Genomic DNA, 24,315 nt, shown 5'->3' on the forward strand with positions numbered 1-24,315 from the left:
AAAGTCGCTAGAGAAACGGTTAAGAAACATACAAAAAAAAAAAAAAAAAAAAAAAAAAAAAAAAAAAAAAAAAAAAAAACGCAATAAAAAAGCCATTTGTTTATTATGCAGCAAAGAAAAAAATTTCATAAATGCGGCAATAAATAGTAGTATGATAGTGACTGCAAAGAATGGCATGCAAGTGAAAAACAACAACAGCAACAACATTAACAACAACAACTATGAAAAACATACTTGTTCGTACCATAGAGATGTGACCAACATGCGTACGCTTGCACGAACGCACTCACGCCTAACCTAATGAAGGCAGTTGGGTACTAATTACATCTCTCCATATATGTGAAGGAGTCAGAGAATAGTTATGGCAGCAGCAGCAGCAACAACAGAATAAGAGAAAAAGCACGTTGCAGTTGTACAACATCATCCAGCAAGCGGGCAAACAATCCAAGTCCATGTTCGTCGGTCGATGTGTGCGTAAGTGTGTGTGTGTGTGTGTGTATGTGTGTGTCTGTTTGTCTGTCTGTCTGTCTGGTTGTCTGTCTGTCTGTCTCTCTGTTGACTGGATTGTTTCTAGCACTATCTATATAAAGTCAACTATGACAGTAGGAATGAATGAATGAATGAAAACAATTTGTTGTCACCCAACAATACGTTGAATATCTCTAAAGGCAACGATGCGGTGTGCATACATGAACGACCGCAGCAAAAACAACGAAAACGAAAACAACAACAACAACAACAACAACAACTATAACAACAACAACAACAATAATAATAACAACAATAACGTTTGCAGAAAACACGCTTTAGCACACTAAGCACACGACAAGTCGCTAAACAAAAGAAGTCTATTGTAAATGACTATGCGTCTTGTCCTTCCGTCAGTCCCAACAACTGTTTACCATCACAATCAGTGATGCCGTGCTGCAGTATGCCGTGTGCCTATGTGAGTACATTGTACTATACTCATTCTATACTCTCTATTCATCACTTTATATGTGTGCTATTACATGAGTTATGCATGTCGTCCACATACTCGTATTCTGTTGCTGTTATGCTGACAAGTATGAATTACACTCCACAGATTAATTGCTGCTAATTAACAAAATTCTTCCATATATTTTTTCTTCTTTTTTTTTTTTTTGCCATTTTGCAAAAAAATTAAAACGCGCAGCGCACACTTTTCTTGTTACAATCGCTATTATGGTTATTGTTGTTATTGTTGTTATTGTTTTTGTTACTATTTTCTGTAACTATTTACTACATTTTGCGGTAATTGCGCATCATCGCTTCCCATTTATGACGTTCCTCTAACGCTTTCAATGACAGTAAACTCAATTGTCAACGTCACAGTTATTGTCGTCTAAACTTATTACTTATAATGCTTTGATTTTGAATTTTTGAATTTTTGAATTTTTGTACTGAAAGGACAAACTAATATATTGTATTCATAACCAATTACATAATTATTCAAGTAAATTACTTTCGTTTTTGTTGCTTCGCATAAATTATCCATTTCCGTTTGTATATTTTGTCCTAAATTTAAGCGGCGTGGCTTTTAAAAAATATAACTTTAATTTAATTTTTTTTTAAAATAAATTTAGAGTTTTAAAAAAAAAAAAAAAAAAAAGGCAATTTTTTTTTACCCGATTATCATAAACTTTTCACAAATCTTATATAACAAAATTCTACCTCGAAAGATATCAAGGCTGAAAGTTAAAGTTAAGTAGGGGACAAAAGACATTAAATGTGTTATCGGTCAGTTTGAAATTTTGCACAGTACTCTCTCTTTAGGTGAGTGCAGCCCCAAATCTCTGAAGAATGTGTGTTTCTCTGTAAAATGGGATTTAAGGGATTTAAGCCTTCCTAAGCCTAAGTAAATCGTGAAAATGCCCTAACCTAATCCATAATCATTCGCGGAATATCGTGAAAGGGTACGTTTACAGTTCGCGTACAACTGGATGGGATGGATAAAAAACTGAAAATCTCTTTTTAAAATTTCATTCACATAATAGCGAACTTGAGTGCACTATTTATTATACTTACGTACGTTTGTTCAACTAATTATGAATGTTTATATATGTAGGGTATATAGAGTGTACATCTTAAAATAGATAAGCATGCGTTTGCAAACTGACTATCGTATGTATATAGGGTATAGGAAATTGATTGAATGAAATTATTTCCAAAGATATCCTACAATCATCTTATGCTTTCACCTTCTCGACAGTTTCATATTAAATTTTATTCGAATCGTAATTAATTATATTGAAATAATGACGATTAAAATATTCCCACCTTTTTACTTAAGAGGGTAGACCTTCAAGTAGTTAACTTGAAAGATTGCTTTTATCAAACTTGGACATGAGAAATTCTTCTTTTTTCCAATTTTTTTTTTTTTTTTTTTTTTTTTTTTTTTTTTTTTTTTTTTTTTTTAATTCTCCTTCCGTGACCACATAAACTTTAGATTGCTAATCTCGTCCAACGTTTTGATGGAGAGTAATTGTAATTTTCAAGATCGAATTGATGCTATTCCTAATAAGGTTTAGTATTTCTACCTCATTGGCTGGACGTACTTTTAGTGTTCTTGCAGCTCGATACTGATATGCGTTATCGATAATTTTGAAAATCGTTCGATGATTAGCTTGAATAAGTTTAGAGGAAAATCGAGCAAAGTCTTAAGTTCGTAAATTTCTATTGTTCGTGCGAGGAAATGATTACAAATAAATGCTTACATGATAACCTCTCATGCCTTCTCTGGATACCTACGTTGGCTTACGGCAATGATAGTAATAACAAGAACAATAAAACTCGTTTTCTCCATAAATATTATATAGTCGTTGTATAAGAAGTAATAAATATTTCTTAAAGACGTCTATCAAAAATCGCTTATATAATCCGTTAAAAGGCACTGATTTAAAAAAATCATACCTATTTCACTAGCGAACATTCACATAACATGAACATAATATTATTATTTTATGTATACTGTTGAAATTTAAAGTCGATCGCTTGACGACTCGAACGTGCTTATTTTACGGTTAGTTAGCTAAACGCGATTTCCCGAAAAAAAAAAAACCAAAAACATACTTAAGAAGCTTAAGTAATCATTTCATTTGAGAAACGGGTTTGTTGAGCCGCACAAAGATATGTAAAACTAAGAGCTAAAGCCTCTACCTTCAAAAAAGCAGCCGATAGTGTTCTTGAGTTAGTGCTTATCCTACTTTCAGTTCTAGAATTTATTTTATAATAATAATAATAATAATAATAATAATAATAGTAGTAACATTTAGCGATAATTATTTAGGCTGAGAACTCGTACGCTTCCCTTTCGGAAAAGTTACGCCAGTAATTTTGATCAATACACGACTGTGATGCAAGATATTCAATTATGTTAGCCACGTCTGTCTGAGATCAAATTCAGCCTCCGAATTTTTTGACCTATATTCAAGGACGAAAGTTGATAAGCGAAATACTTGAAAAGAAAAAAAAAATAAAAAATAAAAAAAAAGAGTAATTAATACGAATAAAAACGTAAACGAATATCTTAAAGGTTTAATGTAAATAAATTGCAAGTTATTTCTTCTATATTATGAAATAAAATGTAATCAAAAAGCACCGGAAAAATCGGTGCTGAAATGTCCTTAATCAGATTCACTAACTAATGTGTTCACAATTTATAAAAAGCTTCACTTGATTCTGACTAATAAAATTTCGTTATAATATTTTTAACTCTCATGTTAGCTTCACACTTAGGGATCTCATGATACGATTGGACCTAGGAATCATTGCCTTACGTTACATTGCATTGAAATCATGAAGTGAGCAATTTTCATCGGTGACCTTATAAACGTATGATCAATAATTTCAATATGTAGAGTAACTTACGGATCTGTCAAAGAATAAGCGACACGCGATCAGGGGCAACAAACATTAGTTTTAGTCATTCTTTTAAATTCGTAATAGTCTGCCTTTCTCCTTTCCCATTAGAGAGTTTAACACGTTTTGCTTAAACATAATGGGTTACCATATGATCTAGGGGTTGAAACGTTCGCCAAATACTTTGAAGACTCAAGTTCGATTCCTGCCATTAATAGTTATTTTAAATCCACCGAAAGATGGGAAATTATTTATTTTGCCGAAATCTTTATCGCGTCCAGAATAAAATTTTCGGATAGGATCTCTAAACTATATATGAGATATCGATCTGTGCCAAATTTTGATTCGATCTACGCCTATCAGTTTGTCCTTTCCGTCCCGTCTGTTCGTTATTCATTTTGCCGAAAACTTTACCGCGTCCAGAATAAAATTTTCGGATAGGATCTCTTAAATATATACGAGATATCGATCTGTGCCAAATATTGATTCGATCTACGCCTATCAGTTTGTCCTTTACGTCCCGTCTGTTCGTTTGCAAAAGGATTGTGATGAACATACACTCGGTCCCAAAAATGAAGATATATTGAAACTTCTTCCTTCCTGATCACATGAAATGAAATGAAAATGAAGCCCGTGTTGCAACCTAGGACCTAATACGAATACAAAATAAAGAGAGACTGTCTTATCGATCAGTAAGTTATTAGCAAAACAACAGAGCAAAAATAAATTCCTTTGAAGATATCAAGATTGAATTTGAATTTTTCTTTTTGTTGTGGTGTCAACTGTTTTTTTTTTTTTTTTAATTTTATATATAAATCCAAATGTTTTTCTTCATCTGCTTCGTTTATTAAATAGCGAGCTTTCTACAGATTCCTTCGGATAGCCAGCCACCAGCCACCAGCCACATTAAGTAGAAGACATAAAACGTTTAGTTGAACTCTGCTGTCTGGCTATAAACATTTGTTTACATGTGATATAAAATCTATCGCAATTTTCGTTATTTTGCATTTCCGTCTTCTGTCCATTATTTTATGAAACGCTTAAGTCAAGAGTACTGTGTTCAAATATTAATTTCTTTATATCTTTTAATCTGATTTTCGAATCATTTACATTTTTGCCTTCCTCCTGGTGAATGTACATATATATGTATATATATATATATAATATATATATATATATATATATGTATGTGCACTTTGCTGTATTTTCGTTTTTGCCTTATCTGCGCACTAGCAATGAAACACCGCACCATACAACTACCGCAGCTTGCAAGCACGTTTTTAATCGATCTGTCATTACTAATCTTTCAATTACAGATAATCAACTTAAAATCAATGCTAACGGGCATTTTTTATTTTCAACGCATACACGCTAGCAAATACACATTTACACACACACTAAACGAAAAGTCATCATCAAATCGAAAGCAGTAAAGGGAAATAGGGGGAGAGAGAAAGAGAGACTCGTAAGAAAAAAAGAAAAAAAATCGTACAAAACGTTTGTCAATTTACATCAACATGTGCCATGGAGGCTTGCTTGGGCTTAGGCAATCGTCAACGTATAATCAAAGCACAAAAGGACTTGAAGCAACAACAGCAGCAACAGCAACACCAGATACCAGTTACCACTCAAAACTACTACACGCAACAGCAACCGCAAACTCAACGTCAGCTAGCACGTGGACAAACCGGGAATATTGGTGGCAGTGGTTTCAGAGGACAAGAGGATACAGACCATCAGGCATTATTTCAGCAACAACAACAACAACAGCAACAATTAAATACTATAAGTGGCAGCCATGCGGCAGCAGCAGCGGCAGCCACGTCAACCCCTGTGACATCGATAACAACGACGACACCTAAATTTGTTGGCAAGTGCTTACATTTTCAGTCGCCACCCGAATACCCACCGTCCCCGCAACAACAGAACTTAAGTAGTGTTGGCGTCGGTGGTGGTTGCACAAAAACAATGTTACAAAAAAGCACTGTAACTGTGGAAGTGACTGCCACTCTACCGTCGTCGGTTAACTCTTGCAATTCAACAATTGTCACAAATGCCGCGGCAACCGCTCAAATGAATTCGAGCGGCCGCAGCTATCGGAAGCACGTACGCCACCATCAGCAATTAGAGCAGGACTTGGATGCCATTGAGATATGTGCCGAACAAGAGCCTTTGACAAGCCACAAACCAAGCGGCAGCAGGCAAGCCAGAACTTTAGGTAGACTTAATCGTAATGAGGTGGACGATAGTGGGCATCATAGTCAATGGTCAAATGTGCAACAGACCACTAGTTTACAAATGTTACAGCAACATCAACATCAACAGCAGCAACAACAACAACAGCAACAACAACCACAACAACAACAACAACAGCAACAACAGCAACATCATCAACAACAACACGATTATTCGTATGCTTACTATGAGCCAGGTGCAGCAATGCGCCATACGAATATACCTAACGCTGAGCTATTGGGCAGAGAGGAGGATTCAACACCGCCGCCACCCAACTCAATAAGAGCTTTGCTGTCAAAAGGCAAAAAGAACAAATTGCTTGTGTCACCTGCTACAAGACAAACTTTTCAAACAAGATTAACAGGCGGTAGTAATAATAATAGCAGCAGCAATACAACAGGTACAGCGTCGGCACATTGTGCTAGCGCAACACCAGAAAATTTTTATGAAGAAATTTCAGCATCATCAACATCGTCATCCACAAATTCGATGAGCAGTCATCATCAACTAAGAGCTACGGCTACCTCACACTCGGCGGGCTCGCTAACACAGACATTAGTTGAAGAGGAGTTACGGAGAGTGCAGAATCGTCATCGCAAAATTCTGGGCGAGCTAAATCTTTCCGTCGAAGCTATGCTTATGCCTGAGAGTCCACCAAATAATAGTCCAACTGGTAAAGAAGCCCCTGTTCCTACCGTGAGTGTTACGACTGCTTCAGGCCAACCTTTGCGATTAGCGTCAACTTCCGCTGATAATATCTGTGATGCCTCATTGAATGAACTACTAAATACGGTAGGGCCCACTGACGAGCTACTTTCACCCATACCGAACTCCTCATCTGTTTTAGGTAATATAATACACACTACTACTACCTGCTTAGGTGGTGATTTAGATAGCGGTTTTAGTGGCAGCAGCGGAGCCAGTTATATAGGTTCTTTGCGATTGCATAAAACTAATGCTCTGCTGAATTCCCGATCGGCTAATAATGCGAATGCTACCAATGTGCCTGCTCAAAGTGCCTTCGCCTATGCCACGCACAGTTGTCGTTCTTTTCAACGGGCCTCTACCGCACATACCTCTTCATCTTCGATCAGAAACTTGCCACAAATACATCAACAAACAACAACAAAGCAACATACGCAAAAATTCCCTCATTCCAGTATCAATAATGCAGACAACGCCTGTGCCGACGAATCACAAAACACATTTGGTTTCTTCACCAGAGCCTCGTGCGGTCGGCGCATTTTAAATTGTGCAAAAATAAGAGCCGCTGAAGATCCCGGTCCTGTTGTTGCCCCGAGGCAAACCGAATCAAAAGCGAGAAGTTTTTGGAATCGTAAAGGCTGGCGTAAGCAACCTGGCCTCTCCACTTCCACATCCAGTATTAACGACACCGGCTTATCAACAGGTAAGTGCTGCCGCTCTTTTCAAACTTTACCATAAATTTCATTCTGTGACCTTAATCGCTTAGCGAAAGGAAACGAACGAAGAAAAGAAATACATAAAAAAAAAAAAAAAAACAAAAAAACTTTTACTAAATGAATGTATATATGTATGTATACTCGTATCGTGAAAGACAAAAATTTGCTGCCGTTGATAACAGTGTGATTTATTAATTGCTTGGTTAAGTGTGTTAAGGCAACATTTTTGAAAAATTTTCTGAATTAAATTTATTGAAAAAAAAAAAAAAAAAATGAAAAAAAGTATTAATTGACATAAATCTCCGGCTCACTAGCCAACCGATCATAGCTGTTAAATGATAAGTAGCTGACGGCTGCTCCTTTTTCGGTAAAAAGGGTTTGTTTTTGTTTACCGTTTTTTTTCTTCTTTTTTCTTTTTTCTTTTTTTTTTTTTGCATTTTCTTGTTAATTTACTACCTTTTCAATTTCAATTTTCACATTGGGAAGAAAAACAAAAAAAAAAAAAAAAAAAAATATATTAATTAAAACAAATAAGTTCTTTATTTATTTACACATATAAAACACTTTGAGGCTCAGTTGTTTTATGTATGTATGTATGTATGTATGTATGTATGTATGTGTGTGTTTGTGTGTGTGTGTGTGTGTGTGTGTAAGTGTATATATATATATATAAGTATGTGTATGTGTTTGTTGTGCATGCTTTTGTCAATCAAAAAACCAACACTTTGTGCAAATATTGGCCATCAGCACACAGACCGTATACTAGCCTGTCTGCCTGTACAACTAACTATTGAATCCAATTAAAATATAAAATAAATTGAATACTGTTTTACAAAACCAAAGGAGGTAACTCGACACAAAAATGTACGAAATAAAATATAACAAAACGGCTTTAGATGGGATTGAAACCAAAAATCAACATTTTAATCATTTTCAGGTTGTTTTCTAACCACTGCAAAAATAACAAACCACAACAAGCACATACACACACACACACACACAAGCACAACAACAACAACAACAACAATAATAATAATAAGTATAATAATAATACTAAATTACAGTCAATTAGTAAAAAATTAAAAATAATTTAAATGCATTGAAAAAATTTACTTTAAAATTTATTTAAGTGAAACCCAACAACATTCCATCAATTTTCATTTTTCATTTTTCTTTTATTATTATTATTTATTTTTTTAAGATAATATTAAATATACATTATGATTATTATTATTATTAATATTAAGAGCGAAGAAGTTGCGAGAATCATGATTTAACAAAATTGAACATTTACCAGATGTGCGGATAAGAAACCGGTATTTTTTATATAGAAAATAAACGCGTGTTATATGAAAATGATAACAATATATAATTAGATCGAAGCGTTACCCATCCCTAGCTATACGCACATTTCCCATTTATCTGGCAAATTGTGGATGGCACGCCAAAAAAAGCTCTGTGGCTATTGCCTACAGATGGAGTGATATATATATATATATATATATATATAGATACCATGTAAAGCAATGATCTTGTTTTGCCTTTGCTTTTTTGCTGAGTTTCTTGAACAGCAAACGATTCAAATCGATTAATTGCTGCTTGCTGGCGTATGGTATTAAGTGTTTAATCATACTTTAAGTGTACGAATAACAAACATCTAATGTTCTGGTTCCATCATCACCTGGGCTGAGTGTCACCTTTCCGCAATACCGATTCAATTTTGTGATTCGATGTAGATGGTATATGGGCTTGAATCAGGCCATCAATTTTTATCTCTGCGAATCTCAAAATACATTTATTTTGTATCCCTAGTTAGAATACGATGTCAAAAAAAAAAAAAGACGCCCCTAATCCGCCTGAGTGGCCAAATAGGCAAGAGTCTCGACACTAGCAATAGCTCTTAACAACTCGTGGATTCGAATCTCAAGTGCGGTAGAGTTTTTAATAAAAAAAAAAAAAAGCCGAAAGCCGAAAGCCGAAAGCCGAAAGCCTTAGAGATACTAGTGCTTTAAGACAGCCACCTTAGCCCCTTCGAATTTTATTCTCTTGACTATAAATATTATCATAATAACAATAATATAATAATAATAAAAGCGTACTTAATATGTGTGAATAAATCTTTGATGAAAAGCTTATTATTTACGCGTCGTCTTCTGTCAACTCTCAAGTACATTGTATGAATTTTCATATAGCGCTCTTCGTCATTACATTGTGTGCGCATATACAGCACAATCATTGCATCGTTTTTAATAGCGCGACATACACACACACACACACACACACACACACACACACACTAAAATTAAGTTTGCAAATGAAATTTTCTCGTTTATCTTTCATCGATTCTTTCCTCTTCTAACATAACATTTAAAAATGTTATATAAAAGTAAAAACATTAAAGCGAGCCTGTACCCCCGCTATTAGATACCATAACATATCCTCCATATAGTAGTTGTTCATACAACCAATTGTTTACATGTAGTCCCCATGGAGTCCCCAAGTTTGGTATACCAAATTTCATTAAAGTATCCTCATGTAGGACAAACGGACAGACTCAGCTCAGTCAGATTAGTACAATGGAAGCGCGTGGATCCTTCGGCTAATTAATACAAAAATTGCGACCTGTACGTTGAACGCAAGAAAACACAAGACGGGGACAGGCGGATAGAGACAAGCTTAGATATAATAATATATATATATATATGGATCGATCTCTCAAGCCCTTTTGTGGGTGTTGCGTAAACCCTGCACAAATGGTATTATACACCATTGTATGTATCACAAGTGGTGTGACGTATACAAGTTTTTTTTTTTAAGATAAGGCTGCTGTTCGAAGAAAATCGATTTTTTATATGGCTCCAGCTAGTGAATGCGCAAAACAATTTATTATCCACTTTTTATATATCTTACGCCCCAAGCCTTTCCCTTTGATAATCATATTAAGGGAACTGATAAGAAAGGCATAGCTCGGTATTTCGTAGCGTCCGCAGCATTTGATGCACAACAGAACAATGATTTCACTTAGTTTGTCGCATTGCCTGTGGCCGCATGTCCTTCTGTTTGACACCCATATCAAGGAGAAGGCAATCCGCCATTTGAATATGCAAAAAAATGCACTACATCATCGAGGACGGACGGATGTCAGAGAGCGCTTCAAATATCGATTGGGTATGAAAAGGAGGAGGCAAGCGTTAAGTTGATATGAGAGTGAAAACGATTCGAAAATTTTCAATACGCTCTGCCCAGAAATGAACAGATTGAAATGAACTCATCGGCAGTGACTGCGAATTTGGTGAGAGGGGTAAGATCTTCGATTTCGAATTTGATGGATGCAACAAAACAGGAATTTTCGACCAAAAATACGGTCGAGGCAAGTAAACGAGTAAACGTAAATTCAATCGTAATAGATTATCTGGCAGATTAATAAAAAAAAAAAAAAAAAATGACTTTGATGAAAGAAACTTTACCTTAAGTACGTGTTTCAAGTGTGCCGTCAAGCGCCATAATTCAAACAATTTTCAATTTTTCCGAATTCGAATTCGAAGTTTTCTCAGCACCTTAAATACAACATTGCCTAGAGGACAACTTTACGACGATATTTTTTTTTTAATAAGTTAATCTCAGCAGAGGGCCTTTTTTGTTGCGAAGTGAACTTTTTTCATACAAACAACTGGCAATGGCTCGAACACCCTCCTGCTCCTAAAAATCCTTAGTGCCATTTTCTAGATTCTACGAGTACTAGACTTAAATGATTATTATTATTATTATTATTATTATTATTATTTTATTTTATTTTATTTTTTTTATTTTTCTTAATTGAAATTTGGATCAATTACATTGCGTGCCACAGATCGGTTTGAGTTGACTTTTTTTCAAAACAATTTATTTTAATGCTTAACTATTGTACGTCTGATTATTGTATTTGCTTTCCTTTCACTCAAAACAAATTTGCCAATTCAGGCTATTACAGTGTCCCTCTTGGCCCCTAATCATAAAGAACATTATGTTAGGTGTTTGCAAAAATTTTAATCACTTTTTCAATAGTTGCAACAAGGGACGAAAAAATGGCATATGCCAGTCGAGTCGGGTCGCCAATTATAAACCGTTGATTGAGATATGATGGAGCCGCATCACCAACCGATTTCTTCAAAAAAAAAAAAAAAAAAAAAAAAAAAAAAAAAAATCAAGAAAAAGTAATGAATTTGAAGAAGAAGAAGAATTTTGTTCGCCCCATGATTGGCGTCCGCTTAGACTGAATAAAATACAAAAGAATATTAAATAATACAAAAAAAAAGTGTTCGTTTACGTAGAGTAAGATCAAAACCGAATCGAATCCAATCGTTATATACACTAGTATTTCCCCAGTGCTTTATCAATTCGGGCCTGTAAAAGTCGCAGATCAATCAATACTTTTTACAAAAACTTCTAATTATTAAAATCACATTGTTGTTGCTTAATAAATATTAATTGCTTAACAAAAAATGACAACAGTTACGTTACGATACTGTTGGGGGAAAATATGACTTTAGTTTCTGGTAGAGATCAATTGCAGTATAAAAGTTTGGCGAAACATAGACTTGAGAGCTACGTATATATATATATATATATATATGTATATATGTATACACAAATATACGTGTGTGCCTGTGCGTGTGCGTGTGCGTGTTTGCAAATAATATTTTATAAGTGTTATATAAAATTTATTTTTTTTCTCGTTTTTTTTTTTTTTTCTTTTTTTTTAATTTATTGCTACACAAAACGTTTGCGGGCCTGTGGCTGACAGACATTGATGAGGTTTTTCGGTGTTTTTCTTTTTTAAGAATTATACTTTTATTGCATAAAAAGGTTTAAAAAAAAAAAAAACGCCAAAAAAAATCAAAAAACGACGACACACATTCTCGTATATCCTGATAAAAAATCTCTAAAAAAATAATAAGAGGAAAAAGAAAACTTGTCAGCTTAACACAGAATTAAATTTATAAAGAAACAAAAAAAAAAAAAAAAAATTGTACACAAAAAGCAAACATACAACCAAGACAATAACAAATATTTTTGTTCCTATAACAAATACAAACAACACAAACACAAGTCAATGCACTGCTCCCGTTCCCTGCTATAGCATATATTAAAGTTGCAACAACAACAACAATATCAAAATAATAATAATAATAATAATAATAATGTACATATATATATATATATATATATATTTACGTATATATATATATATATATATATAAAGAGCGGCCACAATGATGACAAACAAACGACTACCCAAGTTGCATATGCAACTTTTTCGTTATTATGGATCGTCATTTAAGTCCGTTCATTGGTTTGCTTCCCTCAATGCCGGCATTGGGAGCCTGATTATGATGATAGCATAGGCAGGCATATTACATTATATATATATATAGCATAGTATAGCATATGTTGAGTAGTATGTTCGTCAATCACTCATACCCCTCTTTTACTTTATTGTTCGTCTTTGTTGTTTTTGTTATTACTGACGATGATGATGATGATGATGATGATGATGATGATGATGATGATGATGATAATGATGATGATGATGGTGATGATGATGACGACGATGCTTTTAGCAGCTTTTTTCACATTGTTAATGTTTTAGCTACAATTGTTGTTGTTGTTGTTGTTGTTATTGTTGTTTATTTTACTTTTATTTTTACTTTTATTTCATTCTTATTCTTATTTTCATTTCGTTTTGTTTGTTCAAGTTAATTTTTCTGTTTTATTGCTTTGGTTTTTCATACTTTTTTGTTATTGCGTTTATTTTAATTTGTTGTATTTTATAAAAACAAGGCTACAAAGCTTGAAAAATGTTATTCGTTTGTTCGTTCGTTCGTTCGTTCGTTCGTTCGTTCGTTCGTTCGTTCGTTCGTTCGTCCGTGTATGTGTATGTATTGTGCGCGTGCGTGCATATGTTTGTGCAATGTAAACATTGTATATCAAACCTTATACATAAACAGCTTTCGGGTCATTTAAAGTTCTTCGTTTATTTTTTTATTTTTTGCTTTTTCCAAACCTTACCTTATTCCGGCGGCTAGCTTGGCTGAGTAGTGGCTTGAGTGCCTCTTAAATTCTTATCAGCAGCTATGAGGTAAACGACGAAAGCCATATAGATTTTCTATTCTTTTAAGTAAAATATCTGAAACAACTTGACATTTAATGCGATTTTTTTTACCTCTGCGTACAACTAAGTAACTTAACGTATTGCTTAGCCATAAGACATTCAATTTCCAATTCAATGAACGAACTGATTTTGTCTTAAGTCCATTAGCGTTGAGTTGAAACGAAATCGGTAACTGTTTCTAACTATTAATGCTTACCTATCTAACTGCCGCCAACAATTCCCTCTCTCTCTCTCTCTCTCTCTCTCATTATCTTAAATGCCTTTACACTCAAAAAAGTCTCTCCGCTGTGCGATGTCTGTCCCCCTTAATCTTGTGTTCAATCGTAATCGTGTTTGCAATTTTTATGATATTTTGATAAAATTTGGTATACGGGTGTATTTTGCCTCAAGGACGAACACCGTTGACAATGATCGGAACTAATCGGACGGACTACTTCTTCGACCACTACCCATATAATGATTGATTTTGATGATTTGTTCGTTATATGGGAAAAAAATGCAATTTCTAGAAAAAATCGCTGAATAATAGAGAATCGAACATACCCACACACAAGACGGAATGTTTAAAATTATTCCTCAAATGAAGATATATTACATCTGGGCCGGGATATAAACGTTAATTCTAAAATAAATATTGTGGGGCATTGCGATCTGGTTGAGAGAGAAATCATAGTGATGGGTATGCGAGATTCGGGCCCCGCCGCATATAATTTTCTTACTTGTTCTTGTACGAAAGAATAATTTTTATTTTTTTTATCGTCGATACTTAGTTGGCTGGAATAGAGGTCGACGAGGAAAGCTCGTAATACAAATGGTCAGACGAGGATAAAACTATTCGCGGCTTACGTTCACGACGACTATCGTCAAAGTTATCTCATCGAACACTAATCAGTGTACGCTTTCGATGCCCTGCATTTTTTAATTGAGTGGGGCATGCAGTTGGTGCTTATGGATTATGTTAACTTAAAAAAAAAAAAATTATTCGGATTTGCTAACGGCTGACAGCTGGCCCGATAATTTCAACTTGGATAGCTTTGGAAAATTTTCGTATTATCGTGGCAAGCGTCGCAGCACAATGTTATTGAAGTGAATCCTATATTTATTTATTTCCATTATTATGGGCGCGTCAAAGATCACTTTTATTCCGAACTTTTAGAGAATTCTAGTAAACAGTTGAGCAGACCTTGATATTAACATCCATTGAAAATGAGATTTTCGTCCTTTCAACTTTCTAACTTATTTCTATAGTTCAGCTCCTGTATATGGATTTCTCGATTTTTCTTTGAAAATCCTTTTATCCGTGCATATCATGATACCGATTTAACTCGACTAACTTGATTTTGAAATTTTAAAGCGATTATAAAATTTAAAAATATAAGTTAGAGAAGCCAACGGCTTAAGCCTCTTTAGCACTGTCCGTTTCGCTGCTGGCCGTAGAGTAAGTATTGTGCGGGAACGTAACGAACAAAGCACTTTGTACTTTCAAGTTGTTTTGTTTGTTTGTTTGTTTGTTTTTTGGTTAAAAGAAAACTCCTTTAAATATTATAAGTATTATAAAAAACGAATGGTCATACCACTGTTCTCTTCCTTTCGATTCCTACCTAATATATTTATACTTAATGTAGGAAGAGAGGGCAACTATCAACTGCCCTAGTAATTGTGAGTGAGTCGAGAGCGAGAGCAGATGTTGACAATTTGCAACTCTGAGCGAAATTAATAAATAAAATTTCATCCTCTTAGGTAAAGAAAGACAAAACTGATTCGAATCCACTCCAATAACACTGCTTGAAAAATTGTTATTTTCATTGCTTTTTCGTTGCTTACTTTTAGGGGTTGTTGATATTTAAAAAACCTAGTATACACAAAACTATGCTGTGTATTAGAAATGCCTGAGCATTTTCACTCCCCATCCGCCTACAAGAGTTTATTAAGCTCGTATTGTTTATATGTAGCGCCCAGAACAGTTTGAAATGGGCCCAGCTTTTACTATGCCAATCGATTCAGAATCATTTTTTGAGGATCGCGTCTACCCCAGTACGTCTGTCCGCCAATACGTTAGGAAAATCCTTTTACGCATTTTTATATTCAAGTCGCAAGCTCCATATACTTTGATCAGATTTACGACTATTATGTTTCGGTCAAGGGGCGGAGTATATTGAAATGGTACTTCCAAAAAGGAAGAGGTACAAAAATTGATATAAGAAATTGCATTTTCTAGCACTAAATCAATGTGGACCCGTTTGGATGGGTTAAGGCGATTTTTTGAACTACTCGCCTAACAGAAGCCTTGATTGTGACGAAAAAGTGTAGTTTTCAGTGTTGAAAATCATCTGAACCCGTGCATGCGTATAGGTAGAGAAATACAATTTTTGGAAATTATTGATTGTTGTGTAACTGACAAGAGTTTAAGTGGCGGAAAAAAAAAAAGCTACTGAACAATGTTGAAATGAACTTATTAAGCAAATCCTTCGTATTACTCGGCGAAATGTAATTTTAAACATACTGTGCGAAATGCGGCTGAAAACGATGAGACCTGCAGTTAGAGTTATTCCTCGGGGCCGTTGCGAGGAGAACGCATTTAAAACTTCATTTGCCCATATGTTGCCACACCCGCAGTCAATTGTCTTTTATGTCATTGTTGACTATTGAAGCCGATCATTTACGCGAATAAAAAAATATCGATTTAAAAAATCATTAAAATGTATTTGTGGTGGCTAGAGATCTATCCCCTTAATCCTTCTTTTTTTTTTTTATCTCTCCTTTTCTTCTTTTTCTCCAGTTTCTCTTAGCTTTGGTGAAGTAGTTTAGTAGAATTGTGTCGAGATTTGAGAATATCGAGCTGCTTGCTGCCAGTGGAAACGAACTAATCTCCTAATGCCAAGTTTTTAAATGCATTGTTCTATCATCGATAACGACATGATTGTCTTCGCTAAGTATTATGACTGAATAAGTTATGAGAAATTTTCCTTATCATTGGCAAAGACTCGCCTCACGTACCTTTAAGAGGCGTAATCGTAAGAAATTCTTGTATTTTTTTTTTTTTTTTTTTTTTTTTTCATTTACTTGCTGACCGCAATGAATTTCTCGGCAATCATTTTAAAAAGGAATTTCTTTTTTCTTCTTCTTGCATTTCTTCACTAAATATTAATTTCCCAATTAGTTCTAATTGTCTGTTTTGCTTTATTTCGCCTCTTTTCCTAAATATCTCCAGTAAATGTTAATTTAATTTCTGCATTTTGTTTCTCTTCTATCCTCTCCTCTCCTCTCCTCACCACTCTTTTCTTTTCATTCTTTGCCTTTCTTCTCGAATAGCATTCACTGGTAGTTTTAATTATTATTACAAACGGTCTTTTTTGGCTAGAGTCGCATAGAGTCGTTGTCCTTCCAATTAAGTCCTTAAGATTTCTCTATAGATATGTAGCAAAAGAAAATTTGCCAAAAGAGAGAAAGGAAAGAAAATGAAAGGCAACAAGAAACAATTTACAAACAAGTTATGTGCATTCGAGGAATTGGAAAAGAAGTTTGCTTCCTTTTCGCTCTTTTAAATAATCGTTTGCGGCCTAATGAATGAACGATAGATGATTGCGCAAAAAAAAAAAAAACAATTTTTATGAATAAATTTTATTTACACTCACCCCCCCCCACCCACAAAAGAAATTGGAACGACACGGGTAGCGAAAATATTGTTAAACCTATGATGTATCATATTCATACTTACGAGAGGTGAAATTGTCAAAGGCATAAGTGTTCAGATGAATAAAATGTAATCTGATCGTTTCTTATTTTCTTTTTACCAAACAAAGAAAAAGCAAAAAAAAAAAAAAATGCTCTGCATCTCTCTGCTCTAAGATGCACTCATACATAATAATATGAAAACAATTTTGAAAATAATTCCGAGAATTTAAAAAAGAATGTTTGAAAAACACTGTGATCATCGGGGTGAACGATATTCGCCTTCTGGGCGGGAGTGAAGATAAATAGATTAGTACAGTACGTTGCTGATTGATACTACTTGGGAAAGTCTTCTCTTCAACTTTTACCAAATAGCATAAGTTATCGCAGTTTGTTTTTTTTATTTTTATTTTTTTTTTTTTTGAATCCTTAAATAGGTTGAGATCTACGCATAATAAACGCACCTGCGTTCTGCTGCTGAATCCTGGCATCTGCAGACGACTCTGTGCGTTGCCTCATTAAGAAGCGCTACCAATAGCAACCGGGCGCAACTAAGCTGAAAAGTGAGCGGTATATGCCGAAACCGATAACATCTATCTAGCACAACGATTTTCGATTCTATAACGCAAAACTTGTATAGTGCGGCCACTCTCTCTCTCTCTTTCTATATATATATATTAGATGAACTGCCCTCGTCGCTATATTCAGCAGACACTGCTCTTTCTAATTAATATGCGTTCCGTGCGATAATCTATCGTCTATGCGGGCGGAATCAATCAATCCATCTAATGACTACCAAGAAATCGGCGGATTTTGGAAAACGCCGAAAACGAAAAAAGAAGGGAAAAGTGATGCAACAGCAATCGGTATTGTGTTCGAGTAAAATATTTGGTGTAAATTTTAAACTTATATAAGAATTTATTCAACCTCATAATGTTATAAGATCTGTAACGAGTATACGAAGAGCGCGGAAGTAAACCTGATACGTTGCTCAAAAGAAGTTAAAAAAGCGATTCGTATTATCTCGAATATGTATGAAATCGATTTACTTAGGGCATGATCATATCTGTGGATCCTCTGGCAAATTGAACAACTAAGACCTAAATCGTTTTCTTCAATATCCCTTAGGTATATATATATATATATATATATATATTGAAAATTGGACATAATGTCGATATAATTTTCTCGCTTAACTATGTTTATACATACAGAGATTTCTATTTTCTATTTTCATTTTTTTTTTTTTTTTTTTTTTTTTTTTTGTTGCTTCTGCTTAAGACCCAAAAAATCTAAAGGAGATTTTTTTTTTAAATGCAACTTTTCCCTGAAGTGAAGGTTTATCAGCGATTTGAATCAGCAAAAACTCTCTACTTATGTATGATGTACAGATGTGGTCGTCGTGGTTGCTGTTATTTTGGTAATGATTAAGTTAAACAGATTACAAAAAATGTTACTTATGTTGTATTACAAGCTGCTTCTTTGCCTGCCTGTTTACCTTGTCATTCATTTATTCATTCATTCATTCATTCATGCGTTCGCTCGTTCGTACGTTAGTTTGTTCGTTCGTTCGTTCGTTGGTTGGCTGGTTGGTTGGTTGGTTGGTTGTTTAGTTCATTTAATGTCATTGGGTTGCGAGAAAGCTTCACTGCGGTGCTTTTATATAAATATATTGTGCTTCTGTATCTATTGTATTTTTTTTTCCTTGTCATCGTTGTTATTGTTGATGTTTTTGGTGTTATTGTTGTTACTTAAAACAATAATGCACATATTTCATTTCGATTTTTACTAACCGTATAATGCTAAAGTATTGTTTGCCGTTTTGTGTTTGCTGTGTTGTGTAGTATGAAGTGCAGAAGTTTTTTCCATAACAATGCATTGACTGTGTGCATGTTTTCCTTTTTTCTGTTGACAATCTCGGTAAACGATATTTTTTGGCAGTTTTCTTTTTTATTTTTGTTTTTTTTTTTTTTTGATAACTTTTTACTTGGTTGGATTTGTTGTGTATGCCTAAGTTGGTTTCCTAAGGCAACATTGTTTGTTGCTTTGTTTTCGTTTTCTTAAGATTTTCATTGTTTAACTTTCGATTTGATTTAGATTAGAAGACACAGACTACATCGGAATTTTGTTTTAAAGGTTTCGGTTTTTTTTTTTTTTTGTTTCTTACGATTTTATTAAACTTTCTAAATTTCTTTATATTTGCATATAATAAGTTGACAAGCGACAGATAATTAAACAGTAACTATATTAATAGTTTGTGAAATGATGTGTCTTTATTTTTTTTAAGCCTTAAAAACATTTTTAAAAACCAAACATAACAGTAAAGGAAACAAAAAGTAAACATACAAAGGAAATATAAAATTCTTCGAATTAGATTTTATAAAAATGTTTCTATTTATACTAATTCGTGAACGCCATCTATCTGATGAAATTCTTAACGTAATATAATTTTGAAAAATTTTCAGGTTTGTTGTCTAAACTTTAAGCCAATTCGTTTAAGGGTACATCTTAGCTAATGCACAAACCTTAAAAGTTTCAACGGCTTTTGTTCTTTTTGCTTAATATAACATCCGATAACTATGCTATGGAAAGTGAAATTTAATTAAAAGCAAAACACGATTCATTTAATTCATGCTGATGCATGCAGAGCTTGATGAATTTATCATCGGTATTTGTTACTAAAAATGAGAAATAATCCTTATATATACTGTTTAGTAATTATATAGAAAATGATAATTGAAAAAACTTAGTTTTATGAGTTTTCCTAATACATAAGAAATAACAATTCTCGCATCTCAAGCACTTATTGTCAAGAGCAAATAATAATAAAGAAAAATAATAATAAAAAAATTGATTGAGGTATAAATAAACATAATTATTAATCTATATAAATATGATCACATACTCGTTGCACACTGCAGTGATATATAATAAAAATGTCAAAAAAATGATTTTTCCTGCGTGCAAAATCGACACGAGTAATACAAATTTTCAACTTTTTTACTCTAATCCTTGCACTAATTTATGCTATAATATGCAAACGCGAATGTTTGTTGCCCAACAACGTCACACTTGAGCATTTTTTACACAATAAAAGGCATGGGAGACAATCACGTACGAAAAATTTAGCTGACTTTCAGCTAAATGATTTGATCCCTATCAACGCTAACAGCTGTTACGCTATTATATTGACAATGTTGGCAATCCTTTGTTTCTTCTTCCTCTCTCTCTCTCTCTCTCTCTCACTCTCACTCTCTCTCTCTCTCTCGTCTTCAGGAAAACAATAAAGCTCTCTTTTTCTCTCTGATATTGCATATAATAATATTTTATTCTTAAATGTTATAAAGCTCGTACACACTCCTATTTGATAAAAAAAATTAATTGTACTAAAAATATGCTTTATATTTGTAATCCTAACAAATGAAGTCAGAATATTTCCAAGTGTTGTCACAACAAAATCATTGCTTTTTCCCAATACGTTGACCTCACTTAATCTATTTGCAAACTGTAGAATTTAGTGAGGACGAGAACCTTTATAGGAGAATTAACGAGCGTATGGAAACAAAGATTATGCAAAAGAAAGAAAGATGAGCATTTCGAAGAGAAGACTTACTCGATTTCAGAAAAAGTCGCACAAAAGCATACACACGAATGGAAAAAATAGCTAAAATAATAGATGTACGCATGCATTTTGAGAAATGACTTTTACAGGTAAAAACGTGTAGAGAACATTTTAAGAAATTATTGTGCAGGGATTAATATTCCGTTGATTTTCTTAATTTAATTTGCTAATGAAATGAAGAAATTAAGACAAATTTGCTTTACCCAGACATAGGGTTACAAGTAAATGTAATGTTGAACTGGATTATATACACTTTTTAACACTTGTTGTTGTTGTTGTTGTTTTTGTTTTCTTTTTATTGCAAGCACTTAAGAATGCTAATGCAACTTAGGCAGCTGTAGTTTAAGTTGAAGCAACAAGTCTCCGTAGCGGTGTGATTACAAACATTTCATTCTGTTGGCGATAATTTCATTAAACGCAAAATAATCCAACGCGAATGTGTTACAAATTTTAAAATTGTATTAAAATTGTTGCAGTTAAGTGGATGCAACCAGTATTTAGATCTTTACATAGATGTTCCATTGTGTTTGCACTTAATCGGGAATCCAACGGATGACTGACCTATATTTCAATGTTAATCGCATGATGACAAACACAATTTTTATTTATATGGTTGTAGTAAAAGTTTTACCCTTCTAACAACATTAACACTAGTTAATTGTTTCACCTTTTCTTTTTTTCTTATATATCATAATCAATAAATTCGATGCTTGTGCCCTGGCGTTTTGATCTTGGCCTATCTTCTGATTATTTTATATGATATTTCATTGGTACGCATTGGTACGTTTCATTGCTAAGCGGCTTTCAAGTTAAGGCGGTTGCATATGTGTGTTCACGGCTCGCGAGGTGCACGCCAGCTAATTGAGTTATGCTCGACTTTTGTTAGATTGCTAACGGGGGGAGTGGGATAACGAGGTGTTTGAGCTAAAATTTATCATCTGAATATTAAATGCAGTGGGCTCGATAAGTATTCCTCGAATGTGGTGGGAATTTGTGCCTCTTTGCGACACATGTGTCCGGACTGCGTATAACTTATATTCAAAATTTTGTATCTCCTTCTTAAGGCGATACATACTAATTGTGATAAGAATTAAGTTAGATTGGTAGAATATAAAGTTGAGTGGAAAGCTGAGTCGATGAAGATTGGCGTGAAGAAGAGTGAAGAGAAAATTGCCAAGAGTTGATAGTAGGTGGCGAGTGCCGTTCTAATGAGAAATTGAAGACCATATCGAACTTTCAGAAGAATTTTAAACAACACAGTAAAGTTATAAATCAATTTAGCCAGACAATGTCCCGGTGTCTCGGAAAGTTTCGGTGGAGTTAGTGACTTATTTAATAAGTCGCTTGCACAAGTTAATCAACCAAGTGACATTATGAAGACTGGTATTGAGTTGGATCGATGTTTGGGTAGATTGGCGGTAGAAGGGTGCGACCAAAGCAATCTGCATTCGCTGATGTTGTCAAAATTCTGGTAATTAAAAATGGAGCTTCTTTAGAAATTAAGCCCAAAAGGTGATAAAACTAATTCTGACCTAAGCCAAAATGTTAATCCCAAGAATTCAAAAAAAAAACCGGAATTGTTGGAATTGATTCTTGTGTGTTGACAATCAGAGTGGGAGAGGGCGAAATCTCTCGTTAAGAATACAATGCCGAAGGAATACAAAATTATTGTGACCGCTTTACGGACATGAGTTTTAATTATGGTTGTGATGTTCTTCTGGATCTGATTTACTCCCTATGAAGCCGGGAAAAACTTGTCATAGCGAGGTTTTCGACACAGTTTTTGTATGGTTCCTTGAGATCTTGAGGCTTAAGGTAGATTGTGTCTTGGGAGAAATGTCCAATATATGACGGCATATGTTGTATGCTATAAATGTTTACAGCGCTTAACCCATTATGCTAAGGACTGCAATAATGGACCGTAATTGAAAAGGACGTGACAAGAAAATTTCGCTAATTGCATTACGTCAGATGATCAGTTTAATCTAGGCACACACACACACATACATACACACATTAAGTTCATAATGCCCAGCATCTATCTTAACAAAAAGCTGAAAAATTGGTTAAATAGAAGGTTGGATACGGTGGTTGATCAAAAACTTGCATACATACAGGTGTTAATCTGATTTGCTGCTGGATTCTGCGAACGAAAGGGTCGTTTTGCAGGAGCAGCAACTAAGTACCTTTCAGATTATATTCCCCATTTACTAGATGGCGCTCTATACATTTCTATTGATTTGCATAGCGCACACGGTACATGGGATAAGATATATCGCGTGAACTTTGCTTCTTCGCTATATCTGGTCATTAAATATTGTCTAAGTATTATAAGGTACCATTCTCGGCTCAGGCCAAGATAGCAGTTTATTCTTCTGCCATAGTTGATTGGTAAAACATATTGGATCATACATGTGCTGAGTGAATTGTAAGAGATTTGAGTTTAGCTTTTTAAACTTTAAAAATTTCCCTCATAGCCGAGACCGTTAATCCTAATATGATCCCAGAGGACAGAGGAGTGAACGAAAAGCTTAGTGGTCTTTTAGTTCAAAGTTCCAAGTTTAGACAAGTAAATTTTTCCGAAAAGTTGTGGCGTTTAATTGTGAGAGCAGAACAAGAAGGGAAAGAATACTTAATTAATTAAGTCCAGTATGTGCAAAGGAAGCTGTGAAGACGATCATACTTACCTAACGATATGCGCTAGATATCTCATATTCAGATTGAAAACTATTTGGTTCTCTGTAGGGGCAAAAAAAAAAGAAAATGTCTCATTGAGCGAGAGAGAGAGAGAGAGAGAGAGAGAGAGAGAGAGGGAAAAAGAGAGATTTGCAAGACTGACAAGTGCCATTGATGAGACCTATCTTTAAACGGCAACAATGAAACATTGCGTGATAATTACAATGTGAATACACTCTTACAATTCACACTCAAATGATCCACCTTAGTGACCACCACCTTTCGTCCCCCCCCCCCCCTTACTCTTTCCCCAATCTTCAATTGAATTTACTTCTACCTCTGCAATACAATGGTTGTACCGTTCTTATGATAATCTTTTATATATATATATATATATATATGTGTGTGTGTGTGTGTGTGTGTGTGTATGTGTTTGATATAATTGCTTTTAGAACTTTTTACTCTTTCACATCTCGCAGTGCTTTGTTTGGCGGGTATTGAAGGGCTTTTTCTTTTCTTTTCTTTTCTTTTCTTTTCTTTGTTTTTCTTCTCCTGCTTCTCTCTTTGTTGCTTGGATTTTAGATTTTTATAAGCTCCGTATTTGATGGAGCCGCTCTAATGCTTTTGTAGTTGTTATTGCTGCTAATGCGGTTGATTTG

The 24,315-nt window shown here is 34.3% G+C and overlaps 1 protein-coding gene across 1 annotated transcript in view; it reads left to right on the top strand.

The window, feature by feature from the left end:
• Nucleotides 1-5,200: 5,200 nt before the first annotated feature.
• The window catches only part of LOC119644704, a 266,859-nt gene continuing 247,744 nt past the window's right edge, over nt 5,201-24,315 (top strand). The window contains exon 1 of the mRNA XM_038044400.1: nt 5,201-7,522. Coding sequence (XP_037900328.1) covers nt 5,404-7,522 — 2,119 coding nt within the window. The 5' untranslated portion in view covers nt 5,201-5,403. The remainder of the gene's footprint in view (nt 7,523-24,315) is intronic.

This window comes from Glossina fuscipes, unplaced genomic scaffold (genome assembly GCF_014805625.2).
Source record: "Glossina fuscipes isolate IAEA_lab_2018 unplaced genomic scaffold, Yale_Gfus_2 0, whole genome shotgun sequence".
Classification (NCBI taxonomy): domain Eukaryota; kingdom Metazoa; phylum Arthropoda; class Insecta; order Diptera; family Glossinidae; genus Glossina; species Glossina fuscipes.